We start from the raw sequence: 24,110 nt of genomic DNA on the forward strand, positions 1-24,110 counted from the left end.
GGTGAGACAGAAAAGGAACAGCAAGGGGTAAAAAGGAAAGGATGAGACCAGAAGGGAAAATGTGGGACTGAGGTTATGTTTTGAAGGAAAAAGCATATTTGTAAGCTGAGTCACTAATAATGACAGCAATTAACATTTACAGTCATCCCTTGGTATCCTCAGGGAATTGGTTCCAGGAGCCCCCATGGATTTTTTTTTTTTAACCAAAATGTTTAAGTTCCTTATATGAAATGATGTAGTACAGTCAGCCCTCTGTATCCACGAGTTCTGCATCCACAGATATGGAGGGCTGAGTGTATACAGGCCCAGGTGGTATCTAAGAATCATATGTATATTCCTACATTTAATCCTCATAACAAGCCTATGAGGTAAGCACTATATCTTGCTTCATGGATGAGAACACTAAGGCACAGAACAGTAACTTGCTAGTAAGTGGCAGAACCAGGATTCAAATCCAGGCAGCCTGGTGCCCAAGACCATGATTTTAACCACTATACTGTAATACAGGCATACTTCAGAGATATTTTGGGTTCGATTCCAGACCACCTCAATAAAATGAAGATCTCAATAAAGCGAGTCACATGAATTTTTTGGTTTCCCAGTGCTTACAAAAGTTATGTTTACACTATACTGTAGTCTATTAAGAGTGCGATAGCATTATGTCTAAAAAAACAATGTACATACCTTAATTTAGAAATATTTTATTGCTAGAAAATGCAAACCATCATCTGAGCCTTCAGTGCGTTACAGCAGTAACATCAAAGATCACTGATCAAAAAGAAAAAAAAAAGATCACTGATCATAGATCACTATAACAAATATAATAATAATGAAAAAGTTTGAAATATTGTGAGGATTACCGAAATGTGACAGAGATATGAAATAAGCAAACGCTGCTGGAAAAAGGGCACTGACAGACTTGTTCAATGCAGGCTGGCCGCAAACATTCACTTTGTAAAAAATGCAGTATCTGCAATGTGCAATAAAATGAGGTATATGCTGCAGATGGAGGAAAATGTCTGACCTGGCAGAGTCCTTAAACAAGCCCAAAACAGGAAGCAGACAGCCACCCAGGGGTCTAGACAGAGTCAGGTTACTGCTTGAGGCTTCTTATCGACTCTAGATCCTCCCAGCACCAACCTGAGCCTACCCTTCCTGTCTCTAGCCTGTGAGCTCCTGGGGGTCAAGGGCGGGGACTCCCACTCCCTTAATCCCACCTCCACAGAGCAGGCCAAGCAGAGGCTCATCAGACGAATGGGCAGAACCTTTATTTCCTAACCCACTCCTTCGACCTCTGTCAGGAAGTAGATCAGAGGCACTGTAGGTAGAAGGCAATCCAGAACCCGGCAGAGACTCCACACCTGTCACTCTTCATAGCAGTCCCTTTCCACAAGCCAGAGGGAAGTGGAAGCAGGACAGGGAGGCCCACTTCCGTAGACTCAAGTCTTGTTGGGGGTGTTGAGCAGTTACAGAGGCTTCTCAAAGAAGGCCCAGCCATCCTAGACATTCAGGCCTGGAGAACAGCTTGCCAGCAAGTCTTCAAAACCGGGTGTCTCGAGCCCTTCTTCGGGGTCGGGGGCCAGAGCTGGAGGTAGGTGTGGGGCCCAAGCCAGGGGGTGCCCCTGGGGGCTGGTAGCCACACTCACTGGGGTCCAGTGGATCTCGGCTGAGCAGTACCCATACCGCAGGCACATGGCGGCGTACCGTGAGGGGATCTAGGCCTGCGTCGGGTGAGGCTGGCACCCAGCTGTCCTCGGTCTGTAGGAAGCGCAGCTTGGTAAGCTGGTGCAGGCCTGGCACCCGCTGCTTGACAATCTCAGCACAGCTGACAGCCTTGCCTGCAGCCCGGCCAGAACCTGAGAACACCACATGCCGAGCACTGCCGCCCTCCAACTGCCCCAGCGCCAGGCCCAGCAGGTTGCGGATTTTGCTGCCATCTCGGACCCGCATCTCCAGGGTATCAGGCGGTAGCTGGGGCATCGGGGAAGGTGCTGGGAGTTCCACAGAGCCAGCTTTCCGGTAGTGCTCCATCCGGCTGCTGTCGTGTCTGAGTCCTGCTACCCACTGCAGGGAAGTGTCAGAGGAATGCTAGGCAGGGTGCCCTGGGCCACCCCCACCCTGGCTCTCTAGGACGTGGGCCCACTCCTCATCCCAGATTTCCCAGAAACAGGACCATATGCCCTCATCCCCAGGACAGGGGGCCACGCCTGCCTCACCCTGGGAGGGGGCTATACCCCATTCCTCTGGACAGGGCCATAACCCTCCCCCGACCCCGGAGTCCCTGCGACAGGACCAAATTCCCCAAACGCTGGCCAAGCCCCCTCATCCCAAGCTCCCTAGCACTGGGAATGAACTTCCCTCATCTGGGGCTCCTGGGGACAGGGCCTGGGCCCTCACCCGAGACTCCCTGAGAACAAGGCTGAGTGCTCCTCACCCTGGGCTCTCCAAGGGGTGACAGGGACAAGGCCCCTCACTTCGTGCCCCCAGAGGACAGGGCCAAGCCCCTATGCCCCAAGCTCGCCGACACAGAGCCAAGGGCCCTCATCCAAAAAGCTCCTCAAAAACAGAAGTGACCCCCTCCCCCACTCCGGGACCCTTAGGACAGGGCCGAGCACCGCTCACCCGGAGATTCCCAGGGTCGATCCCCCCAACCCAGGTCACTCAGACACTCGGGAACAGGGGTTTGACGCCGAGGGCCGCTCGGGCTAACCCTGGCGTCGAGTTCGCCGGCGGTCGGGCTCCGCGGTCCCCACCGCCACGGGCCGCCCTCACTGCCCGGCAGGCCGCAGCGGCCCAGCAGCCGACCTCCCCTCTCCTCCCCGTACCTCCAGGAGCCCCCACCCCACTGGGCTCCTGCTCTCACCACCACGGCAGAACACTCCTCAAGCTCGATCCGAAGCCAAGATGGTGCCGCCCGGGAGCGCGCCGAGGCCGCGAGGCCGCGCACGCCGGACGGGGCGGGGCCTGAGGGGGCGGGGACCCCCAGCGCCTCCACCCGCAAACCAAGAGGTGGGGGGACGCCGGAGAGTGAGCTGGGCCAGGACGCGCAGGCCCGGAGCGCTCGGGCTGTCTCAGCTGTTCAGCCCCGGGCGAGGAGCACTCCTGTTGGGGCGGAGAGAGCCCTGCGGAGGAGAGGAGCGGCCGTTGGAGGAGTCCCGCGTCCGAAGGATGCGGAGGATTTGGCCCTTAGAAGATGAACAGGGCGGGCGTTACCCGTTGAGCACACCGAAGCAGCAAAGGCGGAGCAGCGGCTTTCGCTTTGGACAAGAGCAAGAGGTGCCGTTTGAAGTGGCCGCTGCTGCGAGGGCGAGAGCCTTGACCAGCGAGTTCTGAGCTTGGACCTCACCCCGTGGGCACTGGCGAACCACGGGGGGGTTTTCATCAGGCGCAAGTCAAACCAGTTCGTGTGCACAGCGCACTGTGGCTGCAGCACGGGCGGGGGCGGGCCGCAACCGCTGGTGACTCCTGCCCGCAAAGTCCCGGGGGCATGTCCACGGAGATTCGTACGTTGCTCCGCGTATAATAAGCGCTCAAATATTTGTTATAAATCATTTGTTGAAAGAATGAACCAGAGAAACAGCAGTGGGAATGGGGAAAAGTAGATTAAGTTGGACGGTACCAGGAGGTAGATTTGACGACTGTTCGGACGAAGAAGGAGGGAAGAGTCTAGGATGACTCCCAGTTTCAGACGTGCTGAGTTTGAGATGCCCATGAGACCGTGCCGGTGGGCCGGTGGGCAGACCAGATGGAAAGGGGCCTGGAGCCACAGCAGTCCCTGAGACCACACGGGGGCAGCAAACACTTGGTGGAGTGAGGGACCATCAGTTTCTCTGCTCTAACATGCTCTCCTTTCCAACCATACCACCGCCCCCCACGGCCCACCGCCAAAAGCCCCCTGCATCCAAACCTCTTTTAGTCGCCCCTTCTCGGCTAATAGCACCAAGTAGGCTCCCAAGAGAGAAATTTAAAGGCTCCCCTCTGCATTTGCACATGCTGCTCCCTTGGCTCTCAAAGACCCTGCATGTCACCCTCCAGGGCTGCTTCCCACATCCCTTTTTCTTCTGTGCCCCCAAAGAACCCTGGTACCACCTGTCCCTCCCCTTTTCCTTGACTGTCTCCCCAGCTAGCCTGTACAGGGCAGGAATCAGGTGGACCCTACCTGTGTCCTCCCCACCTGGTATGGCATCTGACATTTAGAGTGTACTTGGTAAATGCGGGATAAATGCATACATAAACGAATGTTCCACTCACATCAAGCAAATGAGAGCATTCATCCTGAGAGCTCTACCTCTCCCGGAAAGCCAGACTAGGACAAGCATAGCTCTCAGTCCAACTAGTAGGAAGGCCAACAACTCTGGCCTATCAGCCTCATCCCCACCACCATGCCCATACAACACCGGGAAGCTAACACTCCTCCAGTGATCTGTACAGTTTATTGTCTTTGGAACAGGACACTGATGAGGGGAGGGGGTGCAAATAGCAAATCTCAAGTAGCCAGACCTCTGACCCCAGAGCCCCACCTGAATGCAGATGGGTAGGCTGTGAATCCAATAAATACAGAGCTGCCTCTGCTCTGCCCTGTTACAAGGGCAGGTGGGTACAGGGCCTGGAGCCTGGCTGCCCTGGCCCACCCTAGGATGGGAAGCAGCCATCACTCCTCTGCTGGCTTCACTTGCTTGGCAGCCTCTAACTGGCAAAGTAGCTCATCCCACTGCACGAACTGCTTGGAGAGAAGCATTGTCTGGTCGCAGGTCAAGGTGAGAACAGGCATCTGAGAGAGGGAGTGGAGAGGTTTGCATCTGCCTAAAGTGTCGGGAAGCAGGGGAATAGACAGGCTGGTTGGGATGGGATGAGGGACAGAGCTAGAAATGGAATAAAAGGACAGGGCTCCGGACAGCACTCCTCAGGGGCCTGGCTGAGCAGAAAGGATACAGTCTTGTTGTATTCCTCCAGGAGAGCCTTGGACTCCTCAGTGATCTCCACACACTGGTCCTGTGGAGCCAAGGTGTGGCAGAGAAAGGAGTTGGACAAAGCCCCCGCTTCCCACTGCCCACCTCATCAGGGACCCTCGCTCCCCATAGAGCCTAGAAAAGGTAATGTTTAACCCCAGTGCCAAAAGGAGCAAATTTCTAAAGAGGCACTTTCAGGCTCCAGTATGGGTAGCCTAACTGCGGTCCTAAGGCTGACAGAACGGGGGGTGAACCACACATTTAAGCAAATATTCCTGCTAGAATATGCCTCCTTCTCCCTGTCCCCTATTTCTGAACCCTCTTTGACCTTTACACTAGGGCCTGGGAATAGTGAAAAAACAGCTCTTCCACCATAGTTAAGGACACATCATCCCCAGGAATTCACGGGTACCTCCCAACATCAGTCTTCTGATATCTCTGGGTAGCCCTACTCTGGGAGGCAGGAGACCTGGATGTGACCGTAGGCAAATCCCTTCCCTCTGGAAGACAGATGGAAGACAAAGGATAAACCCTAAATTCCCCCTGAAGCTGACATCAGGGAAGCCTGAGGCTGCTTCCCCAGGAGGCAGGGGTGGGGACTAGGAGCCTCACCACCTCTATTTTCCCCTCCAGTCCTCTCCCCTCCCATACCTGCTGCTGGATGTGGATCTGGGCCAAGTGCTGCAGGCGGGCGGCATGCTCAGGAACGGCTGTAAAACACAACGCACACTGCCTAGTGATGCTTGTGCCTTCCCCCGGGACTGCTCAATAGTCTATTAGGTCTTCAGTAGGATTAGAGTATTGAGTGGAGATGCTAAACAAACGCCAGCTTCATCGACCACTGCTTCTGGAGGTGGTGGTGGGACTCCCTGCCCACCCCAATCTTACTCTAGGACCCAAAGGGGAGGGGAAGATGCAGGCCCCTAGAAGAAGACAAAATCTTTGGGTTCCCAGAGTTGCCCCATACACCCACCCCAGGGCTGTGAGCAGGGCCAAGTAAAGAAAAGCTTTGATTATCATGGGATCTGTTCCTTTGCTCTCAGCCCAGCGGGACCAGGTCTGCTGGGCCTAGGGAACAGGGAGCCTGCAGGTGGGCTGAGGATGAATGCCAGGTCCCTAAGCTGGCAACCTGGAATCCAACACCCAGAGCCTCAGCCACCATGCTGGGCCCACAGCTTAAGGGTGTCAGATGCTCAGCAGGAAGCTGATCAGGGGTAGGGAGGGGGAGCTGGGTAAAATACCTCCGGAGACAGACGAGATGGCTATCTGGATTCAATTAAAGTCACTGCTTGTCAAAACCTAGGCCTAGGGACTGCACTAGGCAGTGCGGCAGGAAGAATTCACACACATTGACACACCTGGCAGGTACTCTTACAGTAAAATCTGGGCTCTGCAGCACCCTGAAGGACAGATGCTGAGGGGTGGGGTAGAAGACAGAAGGAATCCCAGAGTTGGAGGCCGCTGGCCTTACATGAGTGTCCTTAGTGCCAAACTGCCTGACATTCTGAAGCTGAGCTCTCTGCCCTGGAAATTTTAATCCCAGTGCAGGTGTCTGGTACCCCCAGGGTGAGATAAAGACAAGGAGCAGAGCTAGCCTGAGCCCAGGGAAGTCCTGCCCATCCACCCACCTCCCCAAGTAGAGTAGTGGAGCTGCAGCCCCAGAGAGGTACCTTTGATATGAGTGCTGTCCAGCATGGGCACCAAAGCCTCCACCTGCTCCAGAAGCGCAACCTGGGAGAGGATAAACTGCTCCTCTGAGGCATAAACAGACAAGGCAGTGACAGTGAGGCGAGCCTGGGCACGGCCACCCCCGTGCAAGGGGCCGAGGACCAGGCCGGGGAGATGGCTGAGCCTGGAGCTTGGGGCAGCTGGTCTGCCCATTGCCCCCTTCTCTATGTGCACATTCCCCCAATCTGCCTCCACCTCTCTTGGATGCCTCTGGTCTGACCTATCTTGAGCCCAAGGAGCCTCTAAGTTCCTCCAAATCCTACCTTTCTCCAAGTTTTAACTCTGAGGCCCCTTCCTCTAGCCTCCTATCAACAAACTCAGAGCCCCTCCTAGGCCACGGGAAACAAAGTACTTCAGACTTGGGTCCCCACATGCAAGGGTTCCTGGGAAGGTCTGAAAGAGGAGACGTGGAAAACTACCAGGCAGGTTCTGCTCAGTGGATCTGAGAGGCACAGACAATTACAAGTACCTGGAGAGCTGGGACAGTAACAGGACAGTCCGGTGAGGAAAACAGGACTGGGATGACCCTGTGCACAGGGGGTTTCAATGGCTGCAGAGTGGGAAGGGCATTCAAGAAGGGAGGACTGTTATGTCAAACATTTGGAGGCAAGAATGCTTGTCAATTAGTAGAGGAAAAAGAATTCATTTGGCTGAACTGGAGCAAGGAGAGCACAGGAAACAGCTAGATGGGAGGGTAGATCCGGAAGTCTATAGAAGGCTTGGAATGGCATGCTAAGGAATTAGGAATTTATCCTAGTAGGGAGAGAGACACACATACACTGAGGTTCCAAAGTAAACAAAGTAGCATGTTGGAAATGTGTTTTGGGAAGATGATACTGAACCACATGCAAGAAGGGGAAGACTAGGATCAAGAAGAGGACTTAGAAAAAAAAGAAAAAAAAGAAGAGGACTTAGGAGACTGCAACTATTCATGTACAAGGGGATGAACACTGAGGCAGTGGCGACAGGGAGGCATGGAGAGGCTGGACTTAAGAATCAGTGCAGGATGGACTTCCCTGGTAGCGCAGTGGTTAAGAATCCGCTTGCCAATTCAGGGGACACGGGTTTGAGCCCTGGTCTGGGAGACCATGCTGCAGAGCAACTAAGCCCGTGCGCCACTACTATTGAGGCCCGTGCGCCTAGAGCCAATGCTCCACAACAAGAGAAGCCACCGCAACTAGAGAAAGTGTACGTGCAGCAATGAAAACCCAACGCAGCCAAAAATAAATAAATAAATTAATTAATTAAAAATAATAATAATCGGAGCAGGAGAAGACCTCCTGAACTTGGTGTCTAAGCCACAGCAGTGGCTCAGGTATGTTCTGGTTCACCATGGTATACCTCACACCTAGGATAGTCTGGATCACAGTAGATGATCACTTTTGAATGCATGAACAAACACAGGTGCTTGGCAAACCATACCTCGTGGAGTGGCTAACTAACTGATAAGCAGACACTGCTAAGACAGTAGTTCCTGCCTAGAATTCTGAAATCCCAGCGCTTTCTCGCGTGAAAGAAACATGTTGAAACTCATGCCTATAACCTCACCTCTCCCAAATGCAATGCTCTCTGCCCCTACCCTTTCCTAGAAGCTCCTATGTCTACTGAGCAGAAGTAAGGAAGGTTCCGAAGGAAAATCCTAGATGCAAGCCATAGATAGAACACCGGAGTAGCTTCCGCTGTGGCTGGCACCATGGTCTGCAGCTGGCTCTGAAGTATACTGTACCCACTGCCTACTAGAGGACCACAGGACCACCTCCAGCCTCAGTCCAGAACCAGGCCAGATTCCAGAAAGCAGCTTCCAGGGCTGTATCCAGGAGAGGGCCGGCAGGGAAGCTATCTCTGTGCCCGACTTCCCCCACAATCCACATCCCCAGATGCATATGCACATACTGTCCAGCACTACCTGCTAAGATGAACTGCAGCTTAGAGGCATCAGGTAGGGCAATGCGGTCAATGTACTCAGGATCCAGGTATTTGATCAGGTCTTCAACTAGAAAAGTAGCAAGATGGAAAATGGAATAAGGTTGGGGAGTGGGGATCTGTCTTGTGAAGGATATTAGGGGAGGGGTCAGCCTTGGGGAGACCCTTGAGTGAGGAGCTGACACCCACAGTGTCCACCAGGCCTCCACCAGGTCCCCTATCCCCACTTCCCTGTCTCTACCCTCTGATCACCTGCTGGCCAGCCTCAAACTTTAAAACCCTGGGGCCCTCAGCATTCCCACTGATCTATCCTCAAGGCTGGAAGGCACCTTGCCCCTCAGTGCCACCAAGACATGCCAGAGCTTTATCTGATTTCTAGTTCCTGAACAGGTTGCTAGCTCTGACATAATCAAAAAGGGCTGGTTGAGCCAAGGCTGCGGCTCTCAGTGCCTGATTTCTTTCCTGCCTCTGAACTTTGCCTGTGGAAATTCCATACCCCTCCTCCCTCCTTCCCCAAGGGGACCTTTCAGGCAGAGCTCTTATCCCATAACTTAGGACATTGCCATGGGCTTGGGGTTTAACCACAAAGTAGAAAGCACACCCCAATTCACCATTTCATCAGGGCAATGTCTTCACCTGCTATCCCCAAAGGGCAACTCCAGTGACCTACTAGGCTGAAGAGCCTGGGCAGGGAACCAGGAAGCACAGGCTTGGGAAGGAGAGCAGGCAGGCACCTCATGGAAGCACTTACTCTTTTTGTACAGAATCTTCACCCTCTCCCTCTTGCTGGCGATGTTCCCCAAAGCCACCTGCACCTTGACCAGGCCATCGGCCACCTATTGGGGGAGTGGAAGTTAATTCCAAGATTTACAACTTGGCTCAAGTCTTGGAAGAGATAAAGAACCCTCATTCCCTCAGACGCCCAAACCTCCTTGTCCCAGCAATCGTCCCCTTCTCTAGTATTAAAAGAGATTCAACCCTACCTTCCGGGAATCCTCAGTGTGAAGGGGGAGATAATCATGTACTCTTTGGGTAGTTTCAAGTGCGACTGGGGAGGTGATGAACTACTTTAGAGTTTATGGGGCACTAGCATATACTATCTATTCCCTGATTCCCTCCTCTTGGCTGAACCTACCTAGGCTTTAAGGGTACAGGATGAGGAATTCCAATATTAAAGGGTTGAATAGAGGGAGAGGCTATGGAAGTGAATGATCTCACACAGGTTTTAGGTTAGAGGGTAAGGAATGCCAATATTCAAGGGTCAAATATATGCGGAGGCAAATAAGACCACGTAGAAGCAGCCACAGAGGTAGGAGGAAAATCAGGAGGATCTGCGTCATAGATGTGAAAGGGAGAGAATGTTCTGAGAAGTCAGTTCTCACATGGGACACGATCTGCTAGTGACAACTAATTCCACAAGAAGTGTACAAACAGACATCATTACCTCTGAGGCACTCAACTCCAGGGTGTGCCTGACACTCCACCTTCAGTGAAAGGTCTTTCCATAGTTAAAAAGGGGATGGAAGGGAAACTGAGCTGCACAGTTGTCAAAATTCAGTCACTGGTGGGAAGGAGTGCCAGTCCATATCTGAACACTCAGTACCCAATCCCTTCCCCTCCTAATCCTGGCCCTCCCAGACCACACCTCTAACCCCCTGGAGCCTTCTTTATCCACCTCCGGTCTGCCTCTTTTGGGGTCCTATGGACCTCTCTTTACACAATTCACTTAGCAATTACGCAGGGCTCCGCAACGGCCCTTCCACTGTGGGCTTCAGCTCTTACTGAAGCTCTCTCTCATTAGTCAGTTTCTCGAGCGTGTCAGGTCTCCCCAACTATCCCGCGAGGGCAAAGGCGGAGTCTCCACAGTGAGCCGACCTCAAGCCCACAGTGCCCTCCGTGGGAATGGACCCCGAGGGCCCGATATGCTCCGGGAAGTCTCGAACCTTTGTTATTTTAAAGGCCGGGCTGCGGGCAACGGGACTCTGGAGCGGTAGCATCCACCTCGAGGACCAGGCCAGTAGACCGCTCTTGCTTTGCCCCAGAGAGGGACCACTGGACCCCAGATCGCTCACCTTCCGCGAGCCGCGAGACCCGCCCGGCCCGTACACCCAGCGCTCCAGCTCCTCCACACGGGCCTGTAGCCGCTGCACATCTGTCACAGCCGCCATAGCTCCCGCCGCCCCGCCTCAGCCAGGAACAGACAGAGGGCGGGACGTCCGTCCAAATAGAGAAGGCGGGCCAATCCGAGTGGACGGGCGCCCCTGCATACAGGAAGTGATGCCACGATTCAGCCCTTCGATGCCGGAAGCGGCAGGCAGGGCCGACGAAAGTTGTCAAAAGCTGGCTGGTAACCTAGGTGACGGCTACCTGTCAGGCCCTACCCTAACTTCCAGCCCCTGCTCATCAAGACAAACTTTGCCTTTATTCCAGGGCACCAAATTCCAGGGTACCAAAGAGGTTTCCCTACCCCATTCTCCGCGGTTGCACATATAAATATACCCATTATTCTAAGATTGGTCCATTCCCATAGAATAGTAGGAAGCCCCGTGAGATACCATAATCTTTTGGAGTCTTCTAAGGTTCAGGCGATTAAGTGTCGTGCCAAGGACACTCAACATTGTAGTGGCAGAATCGGGATTTGAACTCAGGCAGTCTGATTCATGAGACTGAGCTCTCCTACTCATGGCCTTTGCTATTCTGTCTTCTCTGAGAACCCCTGGCCCAACACAGCCTGTGTATACCACATAATTCCTCCCCCACCCACAGGCCCAAACAAGAAGGAGAGGAGGCACTGGAGAGGGAGGGACCGCAGCTTTATTATCCAGATGTGACCTGAGGGACATCTTCACAACACCCCAACTCAACCCTTCACCTGGCTCCTGAAGAGAAGCAGGCCTGACTCGAAGAGGTGGATAATGACACAGGGGAGCACATGAGGAGATGATGGGGGTTACCGGGGGAAGAACTCTTTGGTAGATGCTGCTGGAGTTGGCCAGGGAGGAGGTGCCCTCCTTTTGCAATGAGGTAGATGTAACATCAGAAGAAATCTCTTTGGCTTCAAGTCCACATGGCATGGTTGAGGGGGGGAGTGGCCACCTCCCAGGGCTGGGTCCCAGAATGGGCACCTTGGAAGAATGGGTTGGAGGGGTGTCTCCTCCCCCCTCAGCAATGGGGTTGGGACTCTCAATTTCGGGTGTGAGCTCTCAGGGTGAGGCGCTGGAAGGGGGTCCTGTCAGGGGTGGGGGTGCAGGGTTGGCTGGGCCCTGGGAAGCTGGCACAGGCTGGCGACGGGCAAAGAGGATGCCTGGCAAAGGTGTGAGGAGATGGTAGAGGGCAAACACAAGCAGAAAAAGGCGAGGCAAAGAAACAGAAGAGGGAAACAAAAGTCAGTGTCCTGATTGCTAGAACACCACACACAGAGCCCTGCTGCAACCAATGAGGACAAGCCCCTTGAGTCAGTTAGAGACTCCTGTGCCAATACAGATACCCTCCAACAGGAAAACGAGAAATATTTACACTGATATATAGGCCCATGACAAGACATCCCATGGTATTCATGCCAGAGAGGTCATGCCTTGGATCCCATGCCATGTAGACACCCCCTTTAATCCATGCCAGTGTAGCAATCCCCTGAACCCCATGCTACCCATGCAAGTTTGGATATCTCTGAACCTCATGCTAGTAGAAAAAGTCTAAAATCCCCATGCCAGTGTAAATACCCCTGACCTCATGCCAGTATAGACAGCCTGCAGTACCCATACCAGTGTAGACCACCCCGTTGATCTCTAGGGCCATGTTGATACTGCTGATACCACTGCCTGCCAGATTGAGAGGCCCATCCAACTGCTCTTCTGTCCAGGAGGGGGCAGGGGAGTCACATTTTGGGGAATCAGACTTCAGACTTACAAGCTCCCCCCTCCATCCCTATAGACAGCCCCCATTCCAATTCAGCCCCACACCTGTAATCACAGAGTTTCTACTGAGGGATCTATCTGCCCCACCTCCAATGCCTATGGGGTGATGGGTCTGTCCTCCCTCATTGCACAGGCCCTAAGCCCTCTCAGCAACAAGCCCCTCCTCACCCCTCAGGGGAACCTTGCCACGGGGCAGGAAACTGGGGGGTGCGCCGTGTCGAGGTGGGTCCATGGGCCCCATCAGTACAGCCCTCTTCTCTGGGGGCTCCTCTGGTGCCAACTTCTCACGCGCAGGTCCAAAGGCTAGGCCCACAGGCAGTGCCAGTCGAGGGGTTGGAATTCCGCTCTCCTCTGAAAAAACAGGTCATTTAGCTCCCCTGACCCAACCAACTCTGTCTCTGCATCTGGTTCTCCCCACAGGCCTGGGACCAAGGGAGGTCACCCAAGCTCAAGCACCAAGTTCAATCTCTCCTCCCATCCAGTCTCCGAATAGAGGCTCTGAAGCTGGAGAGCCCCAAAAGGCCAATATATCTGACTAGGTTTGTCCCAGACAATTTGGGGGATTTCCTTGCTTTCGGTTGTTAAATAAATCAGTCCTTACTGTCCCCATACTTCGATGCTCCCAGACCTCAGAGTTCCCACATTTTAATGTTCCCTATATCTCAGCGTCCCCCTAGGTCTCAGAGACCCTCAAAGTTCAGCCGCTCTCCCCTCACACCTTTCTTAATGGGGTTCGGGCTCAGCTGCGCGCAGGCGTGCGCCGGCAGGCCGGAGGCGGAGCCCTGAGCAGTGCGGGGGCCGGGCGTGGGCGTGGGCGCGGGAGGGGCGGTCCCGGGACCCGAGGCGAGGCCAAGAGTGGCCCGAGGGGGCTGCCCCGCCAAGCTGAAGAGTGGGGCGTTGGTGTAAGCTTGACGACGACCTTCCCGCCGGTTGCTGTCGATGGCGGCCTGGAGCTCCCCCGGGGAGCTGAGCGCCCGCGTCTCGCACTCGTACGGGTACAGATACTTCATGTACCTAGGGGCGGACGGGGTGGGGTGGGAGGCTGGGCCCAGCTGATCAAGCCCCACCCCCGGACACGAACCCCCGGGGCCCTCCGCGCCCCGCACCCCACCCCCGCCTCCCGCGCCTTGCTCCCACCGCTCGCGCGCGCGCGCCTGGCCTCACTGGGTGCGTAGAGTGAAGGCGGCCGACGTGATGGTGGTGGGCAAGCTGAGGCCGCGCGTGACCTCCCGCCACACCTTGCGGTTGATGACTTCCACCAGACCGCCCTTGGCTGTCACCAGGCGAAACAGCGCGTACAGGTCCAGCACCTGCTTCGCCATGATGGGCACACGGTTCACTGGCGTCCCTGGTCGGGGGGTTGGCAGAGAGTCAGGACATTAAGACTGAGACCCTGTCTGCGGGCACCCTCAGGGACTCGAGGAGTCGGCTGCCTGGACCTGCCTGGGTGAGCCCCAGGTACAGGGCGGGACCGTCAAGAAAGGAGGGGAACAGGGAGGGATGGGGAGGTGGGGTTGCAGGCAGAGCCCACAGAGCCCCCAAGGCCTCCACTGTAGCAGGAAGGATGGGAGGCTAGACCAGGGGTTGGCAAACTTCTTCCGTAAAGGGCCAGATAGATGGTAAATGTTTTAGGCTTTGCAGGCCAAACAGTCTCTGTCAGAACTACTCCACTCTGCAACTGCAGCCTGAAAGCAGCTATAGAGGATATTTAAAGGAATGAACGCGGCTCTGTTCCAATAAAACTTGATTTACAGACTCTGAAATTCGAATTTCACACGTCCAGAAATGTTATTCGTCTTTTAATGTTTTTCACTATTTAAAAATGTGAAAAACATTCTTTTCTCATGGGTTGTTAGATGTGGCCCGCAGGCTTTAGTTTGCCGACCTCTGGGGTAGACCATAGGAAGGACTTCCTGACTGTGCTGAAGAGCCAGACTCCCCTAAGCAGCGGCCCGGGGTGGCTGCCAGAGGCGGGGGGATGGTGGATGGGAGAAGAAGCAGCCCCCGCCTCGGCTCGCCGACTCTGCAGTCCCCGCCGCCCCCGCCGGCCAGTTCTGACAAAGGGGCCTGTCTGCGCTGAGTGATGGGCCCCAGTTAATTCCTTACCGATCCCGTCCCCTTCCGCTGCCGCCTTTGGACCCGAACAATTAGCTGCGGCCTGATTAATGGGGGGAAATTATCGGTCCCGCGGGATCCCCTCCCCCCCGCACAGGGAGCAGAGGAAGGCAGGGACCTGAGGGAGGCAGAGCTGGGAGGAAGGGGGCGCTAGGATCTGCTGAGACCACCCTACCCCACCCCCCAGTGGAGGGGAGACCAGGAGGAAGGGGCAGGGAGGGGACGTTGGGACCAGAATGACCGGGCCTTCCTGGGGAGCCAAAGGACCTGGAGCCCCACGGAGGGTTCCTGGTTAGGAAGGGACCCGAAAGGGGTGCTGGGCCAGGGGTGGGGGCCTGAGGGACTTTGGCCATCAGCTGCACTAAGGGAGGGGGGCAGTGCAGCCAGTTAATTAGCAGCTTATCAGGCCACACTCGTGGAGTGAGTTAATTAGCTTTGTAGAGAGAGATAATGAGTCAGTCTTCGGACCCATGAATCTGGGGAGAAGCCTAAGTGATGGACTGCCGCCCAGCCTGATCCCCTCCTGGACCCTTCTTGCATTCACTTCTGGCTCTGAGATTCCTGGAAAGGAATTCCTTCTCCTCCACAGCCCCTGCCTACCCCTTGAGAAGTCCTCCCTTCAGTCTAATTCCAGTCCTTCCTGATGCAGAACACCTTGGGTGTTTCCTACCTGAAGCAAGGGGAAACTGAGGAGAGACAAGCCTGGAGGAAGTGGCAGGGAAGAGGACCAAGGCATTCCCATCCCAGTCCCCCAATTCTGGGAACCCCCCCACCCCAGGCCAGCCTCCTACCAGTTCCCCCTCCCACCCTCCCAATTGATCCCACACTCATTAACCTGCCAGTGGGCTGGCCACTAATTAATCCCTGGGTGGAGAAGGGGGGCAGGGTCAGAGGTTAAAGACGCTATTGAGGGCCCAAAGGATACGTGCTGCCAAGCCCAGGCCTCTGCAAAAAGGACCCAAACTGAGGACTAAACCCTGGGGTTTCCCTTCCTCAAACCTGGTAAGTGGGGGTCCTTCCCTTACATCAACCCACTCACCCCTCTTCTGCATGAAGCTAAACAGGTCATCCAGAAATTCTTTCCTCTTGGGGTCTGCATCGAGCTCGTACAGCTGGGGAAAAACTGAGGTCATTTTCCAGCTCTGCTACCCAGCCCCCCACCACCACCCGGGACCCTTTGGACTCCAACCCCCAGATTAAGGGTCCCCAGCTGAAGGGGTAAGTAAGTTCTGAAATGTAGACTTCCTGAGAGAGCATTGGGTTCTCTCCCCTGGGAGCAGGTGTGGGCACTTTTTTTCCCTGATACACACAGAGACCCTCTACTGGCCAGTGGTGCCCTGGGCAGCTCAAACCACCCATCTGGGGAGCAGGGGAAGAGAGAAAGCTACGGAGGCTTAGCCTGCCTTCCAGAGCCCCAGGGAGGAAGTCAGGCTGGCGCTGTGTTCCACATTGAGGAAACCGACAGATATATCTGAGCCACTCATTCACTCATTCATACCTGCAAGGGCTTCTTGCTGTTCACATGTCTGTGTGCCAGGGCTGGGGATGAGGGGCAGAGATGCCTCTAACCCATCCCTCAGGCAGGGTGGATGTTCAGAAAAGCTCCTGGATGGAAACCTTGGGCCCCTCAGCCCACATATCTTCCAGGAACAGCTTCCTGCACTTCAGAAGCTGCCACAGAGGCAATGGCCCTGAATCACCCAGGATATGTAGGGTCAGGACTTGAAAGGTCCAGGGGTTATCCCACCTATTCTCAGTCACCTGGAGCTCTACTTCCAGTATCAGCTCTCAAATACCCCCCAGGAGGGACAATCCCTAAAGTAACAGAGTCTTTTACCCAGAGTGACAGTCCCTGTGTAACACCCATAGGTAACACTCCACCCGCCAATAAGAACTCTCAGAGCAAAAAAACACCTATGAGTAACAAACCCCAAAGATGCACCTTTAGATCTACACTCCCACAAGAACTGAGTCCTACGTCTTAGATGGATACCCACAAAAAACACACACAGTCTCCAAGTAATAATCCCCAGAATTACACCCAGGAGAAACAGTCGCTAGAGTCACATCTCCAGAGTAACAGAGCCCCGGGTAACACTATCAGTTTTACACTAACACCACAGAGTCTAAGCATAGATTAACACTTCTGGAAAATACCCAGAACCAACACCCTACGAGTAACACCACCAGAATAGCACACCTAGGATCTCAGCCCTGCATAACATCTTCTTAATGACAGCCTAGAGTAGTGCCTTAGAATAACATCCAGATGGGTTCCACAGGGATGAAGAACCTCAAATTAAGGCCCTGTGAGTAAGGTCTTGTCGTTCCCAGCTGCACAGGAGCCCTTTAGTCACACTGCGGCTGTAGTGGCCATCACAGGCTGGGAACTGTCACCCATAGAACTCAGGCCGGGGAGAGGCCATGGCTGGGGAGAATGTGACAAGGAAGAGAAGAGGTGGGTATCAGCTTGCCAAAGGAGCGGCAACCTCCATTCCACTTCCAAGACAGAAGTAGACAGCCCAGAACACCCCCACTGGTCACTGGAATATGACCTCGTGACTTGATGTGTGAGAAGGTACGGTAGTGCTGGCACTGGGGTCCCCAGATCCCCCTCCCTCAGAATTCTTGAAGGCTCCTGCACCCCTCCCACTTTCCCTTCCAGCTTCACCAAGAGCCTCCAGTCTGTCGGCCTCCATGTTTCTTGGCGTCTCCTGCACCTCACGGGGTGTGCCTACGCACTTCTTTCCATGTCTCAGCATGTCTGTCTCTCCCTCCCAGTCCCCGTCTAGCCTTCAGTCTTTCCACTGTCTCTCTCCAGGCCTCTATGTCTCTGTCTTTCCATCCTGCAGAGCGCAGTGGTGGTGGTGGGGGGCTACTGATCACCTTGCTCTGCTTTTGCCCAGAGAGTAAGAAGGCGGAGGGCCTGACACTGAGAGGGTCCTACCTGCTTGAACTGCTCCTCATAGGTCCACTCATGGGGATGAGGTCCAGGGAGCTGGCTGGAAGGTGAGCTGGTGCCCCGGGTCCCTGGGTGGCTCTCCTCGGCTGCCTCGTCTTCTGCACCAGTTTCCTCTCCTTCCTCATCCTCTTGGGCATCCTCCTCTTCCTCAGCTCCAACCTCCCCAAACCCCCTGTCAGGGGCCTGCAGGGTCCGGGATCCAGGAAAGGAAGGCGGCGGCGGTGGTGGTGGTGGGCGTGGAGGGGCCAAAGGCCCCACCCCCTGGGCCAGTCGGGCTGCCTGCTGTCTCTGCAGGGCCTCCATTACAGCTTCCAGGCGCAGTCCCCCCACTGGTGGGCCGGCTGGCACCAGGCGCGGCCCTGAGGAAAGGGCTGCCTGTGGGAGAGAGAATTATGCGTGTTGCACCCGCTCCCCCAAAGCCCCCAACACAAGGGGAGGTGGTTATGGATTCAGGGAAGTGCAGGGGGGCCATAAGGAAAAAGACAGAAAGACAGCTTTCTCAGAGGTGGACAGAGAGGTAAAAAGAGCAGGAGAGACAGAGACCAGACCCAAAGAGACAGAAACAGACATCAACCGAGGACAGGTAGAGACTGAGCAGATCAACGAGGGTGACAAGGTCCAAGAAACAGAGAGAGATGGAGGAGAGAGAGATCCAACAGAGAGGGAGAGAGACAATGACAGGGAGATAGGGGGATAGAAATGAGAGATGGCGAGAGACAAGAGACTGAGAGGGACCAAGGTGGAGAGTGACAGAAATATCAGACAGAGACAGAGACGGGGAGAGACGAGATTGACAGAGATATCCGGTAGAGAGACCGGGAAGGTAAGAGAGATAGAGAAGCAAGAGATAAATATCAAAGACCTGAGTGACAAGCAGTCCAGGGAGACTGACAGACAGGCAGAGGGAGACAGGCAAAGACCGACGCCGCAGGAGACAGAGACAGAAGAAAGAGATTAGAAATAGAGACAGGGCGAGACAGTAAATAGAGGGGGACAGAGACAGGGAAAACAGACGGAGAGACGGGGCAGAGACGCAGAGGACTAGAACCGAGGAGGAGCGGGAACAGAGGGTGCCGGGGGGTAGAGCCCGGGACGGGGACGGAGACGGGGACAGCCGCGTCTCCACGCCCGCTCTCAGGCTCCCCGCGGCCACACTCACCAGCCTGGCGCGGCCCGCTGCCCCCGGCGTCTCCACGGCGCTCCCTCCGCTCAGCCCACCTGTCGGGCGGCCCCTGTCTCAGCTCGGTTCCCTGTGCGGGGCCCCTGCCTTGCGCTCCTGCCGCCGCGCGCTCCTCCGGCCGAGGGGCGCTCACTCGCTGCTCTGCCGGCTGCGGCCGCGGGGGCGGGACCCGAGAGGGGCAGGGCGGGCGGGGGCGCAGGGGGAGAGGCCCCGGTGGGCTCTGCCGCTTCCAGCCCCCCAACAGGTGTCTCCCACCCTCCATACAGCCAGATTCGGGGCGGGGGGAGAGGGCGCTGGAGTGCTGCTGGGAATCGTGCAAAGGAGAGTGAGGAGTCCACCACCACCGAACTCCGGACCAGGGCCCCTCCCAGCCTCACAAGTCCGGGGGCGGGGGGTCCCCACACCCGTACTCAGTGCCCGGCATCCACATACAAACATTCGTGTTCACACACCAACACACCCTGTCACAAGTTCAAGGTACACAGCCGCCCTGTCTCATATACTTGGTTACATAAATACTACAGCGCCAATGGCCTGGACAGGCTGTGATCTGAGGGGACTAACTCTGCGGGGTGCTGGGGTGAGAGTGGAGGGCCTGGGCAGAACAGAAGCTTCTCCCCTGCCCTGCCCAGGTGCTGTCCCCAACTGCACGCATGCTGCAGTTTGCACAATACGCGCACATGGTGGTGAACTCACTTCTGCACCCACACACTCAGAGGTCTCTGAGCTCATTCCACACCAGCAGCAGGGTACACATACCACCTGCAGGTACAAAGCCACACGGCTTTTAGCTCTTTTGACGTTCTATTATGGAAATTTTCAAACATATAGCCAAGAAGAGTGAATAATATAATGAACCTCTGGCAATCCTCAGAATTTCAATGGTGATCAGCATTTTGCCCATCTTCACATACATCCTCCACCCATGTTTGCATGACTCCCCAATCTCTAGCTCCAGACACCTTTAGCCAACTGCTCCAGGCCCACCCTACTCCCAGTTATCCTCCAGATGCTGAGATGCTGTTCCTTAGCAGCCCTGGACCCCACTCCTCTTAAGCACCCTCATCCATTCCCCAGTTTCTTCCTATGCGGAAGGGAATCGACCTACTAAAAGCATTGAGAGTCACCGGGAGGTGATCCCAAGTGTGTGAGTGAACAACACGCCTCTGTAGGATTGATACCTGGCATAGGTGTGAAACTCTGCTGTGTCAAACTCAGCACCGGGGAGCACCACCTGACCTCATTCATACCCAGTGAGGTACACTGGTCTCAGGGCCAAGATTCCTCGAGGGGGCAGAAATTCAGGGGTAACTTTTGCCTCCTCCCCAACCCTCTCCCAATGAGTCTGCTCCTCTCAGACCCAGCTTGCCCTGGTCTGGACCACCAGCTCTTCTCACCAGGATCTTGTGGTGGGTGACAGCCCCCTGCTCTCACTGTCTCCAGCCTCCACCCTTGTTCCCAGCCCAGCTCCCACTGTAGCACTAAGTCCACATTCTCTTTGGCCCATCTCTGGCCAGCCACACTGAGGCTCAGTCCTGCTCACACTCCAGTGCCCACCCACTCAGATTTCAGGTCTGACAGCCAGTCAGACCCCACTTCCACCAAGAGGCATTGGTGATCCAACCACCTTCAGATCCAATGTCCCTGCCCCCGTAGCTTGGTGTGGTCTAAGTTCTCCTGGGGCAGAGTCCAGCCCCCTCCGCTGCCATCCCTCTCCAAGGCAACTCCTGTGCTCAGCTTGCCTCCTCACTGCCCACCCCCCAGCTTCCCTAGCTGCTCAGAAGAGAGGAAGTGCCTGGAGAGAGATGAAGGTAAGATTCCTGTTGGAAAGGTAGGAACTGGCTTGGGGAAATTCCAGTTCTGAGGGTTTGGAGATTGCTTTGGAGGAGGTGGAGAGGGGCAAGGGACTTGGATGCTACTCCCAAAAGAAAAGAATCAATCAAGCATAGTAAATTCACCTTTGGGGTCTGAGCCAGGAGGGTACAACTGGGAAGGGCAAAGGGGAAGGAATAACCTGACTGGAACCTGGTTTCTCTCTCTCTCCATCTGTGAAGAGGAAAGGCTGTCTCATACCCACACATAGCCCCCTCTGATCCTATACCTCACAGAGACACAGACTGACCCAGACACCCATTAATCCAACACATACTTACTGAGCACTTACTTTATGCGAGGCACTGTTGGACACAGGAGTAAATAAAACAAAGTCCTTATTATAATGGCATAATTCCAGTGGGGGAAATGTATATTGTGTCACATGGTGATAAGTAAAATGGAGAAAAATAAATCTGGGTTGGGGGGAATAGAAAGGGAAGGGTGTCATTAGTTACCTATTGCTGTGCAACAAATTACACTCAAACTTAGCAGCTTGAAAAAACATCTATGTTTTCACAATTCTGTGGATAGGGAATTCAAGAGTGGCTTAGCTGAGTGGTGCTGTCTTTCATGAGGTTGTAGTAAAAATGTTGGCTAGGGATGCAGTCATCTGAAGATTTGACTGGGACTGGAAGATCCACTTCACTCACATGGCCATTGGCAGGAGGCTGTTCTCCCTAGGTGGGCCTCTCCATGGGAGAGGACCTCATACCAGAGTGTCCTCCCAACATGGCAGTTGGTTTCCCCCAGAGAGAGTGACTAAAGAGGGAAGAGTGCTTTTTATGGCCTAGTTTCAGAAGTCATACACCGTCACTTCTGCCATATATTAGTTGTTAAAAGTACATAACTAAGTCCAGCCTGCATTCAAGGGGAAGGGAATTAGGCTTCACTTCTTTTTTTTTTTAATGAATTTATTTATTTATTTATTTATTTTTGGCCGAGTTGTGTCTTCATTGCTGCGGCGAGCAGGGGCTACTCTACCTTGTGGTGCGTGGGCTTCTCATTGTGGTGGCTTCTCTTGTTGCGGACCACCGGCTCTAGGCGCATGGTCTTCAGTAGTTGTGGTTCGCAGGCTCTACAGCGCAGGCTCAGTAGTTGTGGCGCACGGGCTTAGTTGCTCCGCGGCTTGTGGGATCTTCCCAGACCAGGGCTCGAACCCGTGTCCCCTGCATTGGCAGGCAGATTCTTAACCACTGTGCCACCAGGGAAGTCCCTAGGCTTCACTTCTTAAAGGGAAGAGTATCAAAAATTGTATGGAGGTATTTCATTTTATTTATTTATTTATTTGGTTGTGCTGGGTCTTAGTTGCAGCAGGTGGGCTCCTTAGTTGTGGCATGCGAACTCCTAGTTGCAGCATGCATGTGGGATCTAGTTCCCTGACCAGGGATTGAACCTGGGCCCCCTGCATTGGGAGCTTGGAGTCTTAACCACTGCACCACCAGGGATGTCCCCTGTAGGTATTTTAAAACCAACACAGAAGGGCTGATATTACCCAAATGTTAAGGGAAGGACTCGCTGAGCAGAAACTGAAGGAGGGGAGGAAGAGCCATGCAGTCAGGAGAACAGCAGGTGCAAATATCCTGAGGTGGAAGTGTGATGTGTCAGAAGAAAAGCAAGGAGGCCCCTCGGCTAGAACACAGTGGCCAAGGTGAACGGTTGGATGTTTGGTCAGAGGTAACATGGACCTTGGAGCAGGTTCTTGGAGGCAGTGAAAGGACTGAATGAGATGGGAAGCATTGGAAATGTCTGAGCAAAGAGTGAAAGTCTGACTCTGGCTGTTGTGTGGAGAACCCTCCACAAGGGATGCAAGCATGAGGCTCAATTAGGACTTTGCAGTAATCCAGGCAAGAGATGATGCTGGCTTGGACCAGGGTGATAGCAGTGGAGGTGGCAAGAAGTGGTTAGATTCTGAATATGTTTTGAAGATAAACCTGACAGGATCTGTTGATGTCTTGAATGTAGAATGTGACAGAATGGGAGGTATCCAAGATGACTCCAAGGTTTTTTGGCCTAGGCAGCTGGGTAAATGGAGGTACCCTTAACTGAGGCAGTAAAGACTACAGGAGGTGCAGGATTGGGCGAGAAATCAGTTCGCATTGAACACTTGAGCTCAGAGGAGGTTTAGACTGAGACAAAAAATTAGGCATAAGATACATACATGGTCCTCAAGATCCAACCATGCTGTTGCAAATGGCAGGGTTTCCTTCTTTTTCATGGCCGAATAATATTCCATTGTAGATATATACCACATTTTCTTATTCATTCATCCTTGAGGGCATTATGCTAAGTGAAATAATCAGATAAAGACAAATGCTATATGTTCTCACTTATATGTGGAATCTAAAAACAAACAAACAAAAAAACTCAAGTCACAGAAACAGAGAACAGATTGGTGGTTGCCAGAGGCCAGGGGTGAGGCAGGGCCAGGGGGAAAATGGGTGAAGGTGGTCAAAAGGTAAACTTCCAGTTTTAAGATAAATAAGTCTTGGGGATGTAATGTACAGCATAATGACTATAGTCAATAATACTATATTGTATATCTGAAAGTTGCTAAGAGAGCAGGTCTTGAAAGTGCTCATCACAGGAAAAAAAAGTTTTGCAACCATGTGAGGTGATGGATGTTAACTAAACTTGTGGTGATCATTTCACAATATAGACATATATCAAATCATTATGTTGTATACCTTAAACTAATAAAACCTTACATGTCAACTGTATCTCAGTAAAACTAGTAAATAGACATATAGATGGTATTTATTTATTTATGGCCACACCGTGGGGCTTGTGGGATCATAGTTCCCAGGCCAGGGATTGAACCTGGGCCCCAGCAGTGGAAGCGTCCAGTCCTAACCACTGGACCTCCAGGGAATTCCCTAGATGGTATTTAAAATCATGAAATGGTTGAGATTACCTCAGAGCAGTGTAAACCTGGGAAGTGAGAGGTTGAGGAAATGAGCCAGATCTAGCAAAGGAGGCAATGAAGGAAGAGAGTAGTGTCCTGTAAGCCAAAGGAGTCTTTTAAGAGTAACTGTGTCAATTGAAAGTGAGAAGAAATAACCACTGGACTTAGCAACAGAGATGGGGAGGAGCCTGGGAGCCTAGTCCTATGTGAAAGGTAGGGATGACAAAGGGAGCTGGGGCATCCCTAATAGATGTGGGCTCTGAGCCTAGAGGCAAAGCTGGGTTACAGGGTGGGAGAAATCCTGAGGCTTGGCTTTGCAACCTGTGATCAAATGGAGAGGCCCCAGACAGGACCTGTCATGGCCAACACTGTGGTGGTGGTAAGGTGTCAGGATGGCCACCTTGCCTGGGCCTCACATTCATTCTGAGCCACATATTTAGACTTTTGATGTTGCTTCCAGATGGTTATACATGTAGTCTTTTGTATTTTTACTCATTAGAATGTCAAATTTTTAGAATGTACATTTTTTTATAATCATGTTCCTTCCATTTTTAATATACCA

The 24,110-nt window shown here is 53.7% G+C and overlaps 3 protein-coding genes across 4 annotated transcripts; all 3 read right to left on the reverse strand.

Annotated features, from left to right (window-relative positions):
* Window positions 1-1,249: 1,249 nt before the first annotated feature.
* RPP25L (ribonuclease P/MRP subunit p25 like) lies at window positions 1,250-4,324 on the reverse strand. The gene is made up of 2 exons (XM_068552964.1): window positions 2,864-4,324; window positions 1,250-2,064 (listed from the first exon to the last, which is right to left on the reverse strand). Exon 2 carries the CDS (start codon window positions 2,029-2,031, stop codon window positions 1,540-1,542), a length of 492 nt encoding a protein of 163 aa, XP_068409065.1. The 5' UTR covers window positions 2,032-2,064; window positions 2,864-4,324; the 3' UTR covers window positions 1,250-1,539.
* Window positions 4,325-4,414: 90 nt separating this feature from the next.
* On the reverse strand, window positions 4,415-10,797 carry DCTN3 (dynactin subunit 3). 2 transcript variants are annotated; one of them, XM_068552962.1, is made up of 7 exons: window positions 10,673-10,797; window positions 9,352-9,436; window positions 8,584-8,670; window positions 6,620-6,703; window positions 5,601-5,659; window positions 4,933-4,992; window positions 4,415-4,741 (listed from the first exon to the last, which is right to left on the reverse strand). In XM_068552962.1, exons 1-7 carry the CDS (start codon window positions 10,766-10,768, stop codon window positions 4,652-4,654), a joined length of 561 nt encoding a protein of 186 aa, XP_068409063.1. In that variant the 5' UTR covers window positions 10,769-10,797; the 3' UTR covers window positions 4,415-4,651. The 2 variants fall into 2 exon arrangements, with proteins under 2 accessions (XP_068409063.1, XP_068409062.1); XM_068552961.1 differs by lacking the exon at window positions 4,415-4,741 and having other exon boundaries at window positions 4,759-4,992.
* A 599-nt stretch (window positions 10,798-11,396) lies between these two features.
* Window positions 11,397-20,378, reverse strand: ARID3C (AT-rich interaction domain 3C). Its single transcript, XM_068552031.1, has 8 exons — window positions 18,751-20,378; window positions 17,577-17,966; window positions 15,669-15,741; window positions 13,679-13,862; window positions 13,233-13,528; window positions 12,683-12,865; window positions 12,362-12,451; window positions 11,397-11,904 (listed from the first exon to the last, which is right to left on the reverse strand). Exons 2-8 carry the CDS (start codon window positions 17,892-17,894, stop codon window positions 11,804-11,806), a joined length of 1,245 nt encoding a protein of 414 aa, XP_068408132.1. The 5' UTR covers window positions 17,895-17,966; window positions 18,751-20,378; the 3' UTR covers window positions 11,397-11,803.
* Window positions 20,379-24,110: the final 3,732 nt, after the last annotated feature.

This window comes from Eschrichtius robustus, chromosome 10 (genome assembly GCF_028021215.1).
Source record: "Eschrichtius robustus isolate mEscRob2 chromosome 10, mEscRob2.pri, whole genome shotgun sequence".
NCBI lineage: Eukaryota > Metazoa > Chordata > Mammalia > Artiodactyla > Eschrichtiidae > Eschrichtius > Eschrichtius robustus.

Coding starts and splice junctions, on each gene's coding strand:
- RPP25L (XM_068552964.1), bottom strand. CDS start 2,031: ATGGAGCACTACCGGAAAGCTGGCTCTGTGGAACTCCCAGCACCTTCC.
- DCTN3 (XM_068552961.1), bottom strand. CDS start 10,768: ATGGCGGCTGTGACAGATGTGCAGCGGCTACAGGCCCGTGTGGAGGAG. Junction 6,704..8,583: donor GCTGCAGTTCATCTTAGCAG/GTAGTGCTGGAC, acceptor TTTATGCCTCAG/AGGAGCAGTTTATCCTCTCC. Junction 4,993..5,600: donor AGATCCACATCCAGCAGCAG/GTATGGGAGGGG, acceptor TTGGCTCCACAG/GACCAGTGTGTGGAGATCAC.
- ARID3C (XM_068552031.1), bottom strand. CDS start 17,894: ATGGAGGCCCTGCAGAGACAGCAGGCAGCCCGACTGGCCCAGGGGGTG. Junction 15,742..17,576: donor ATGAGGAGCAGTTCAAGCAG/GTAGGACCCTCT, acceptor GTTTTTCCCCAG/CTGTACGAGCTCGATGCAGA. Junction 13,863..15,668: donor TAGCTTCATGCAGAAGAGGG/GTGAGTGGGTTG, acceptor CCCCCCGACCAG/GGACGCCAGTGAACCGTGTG.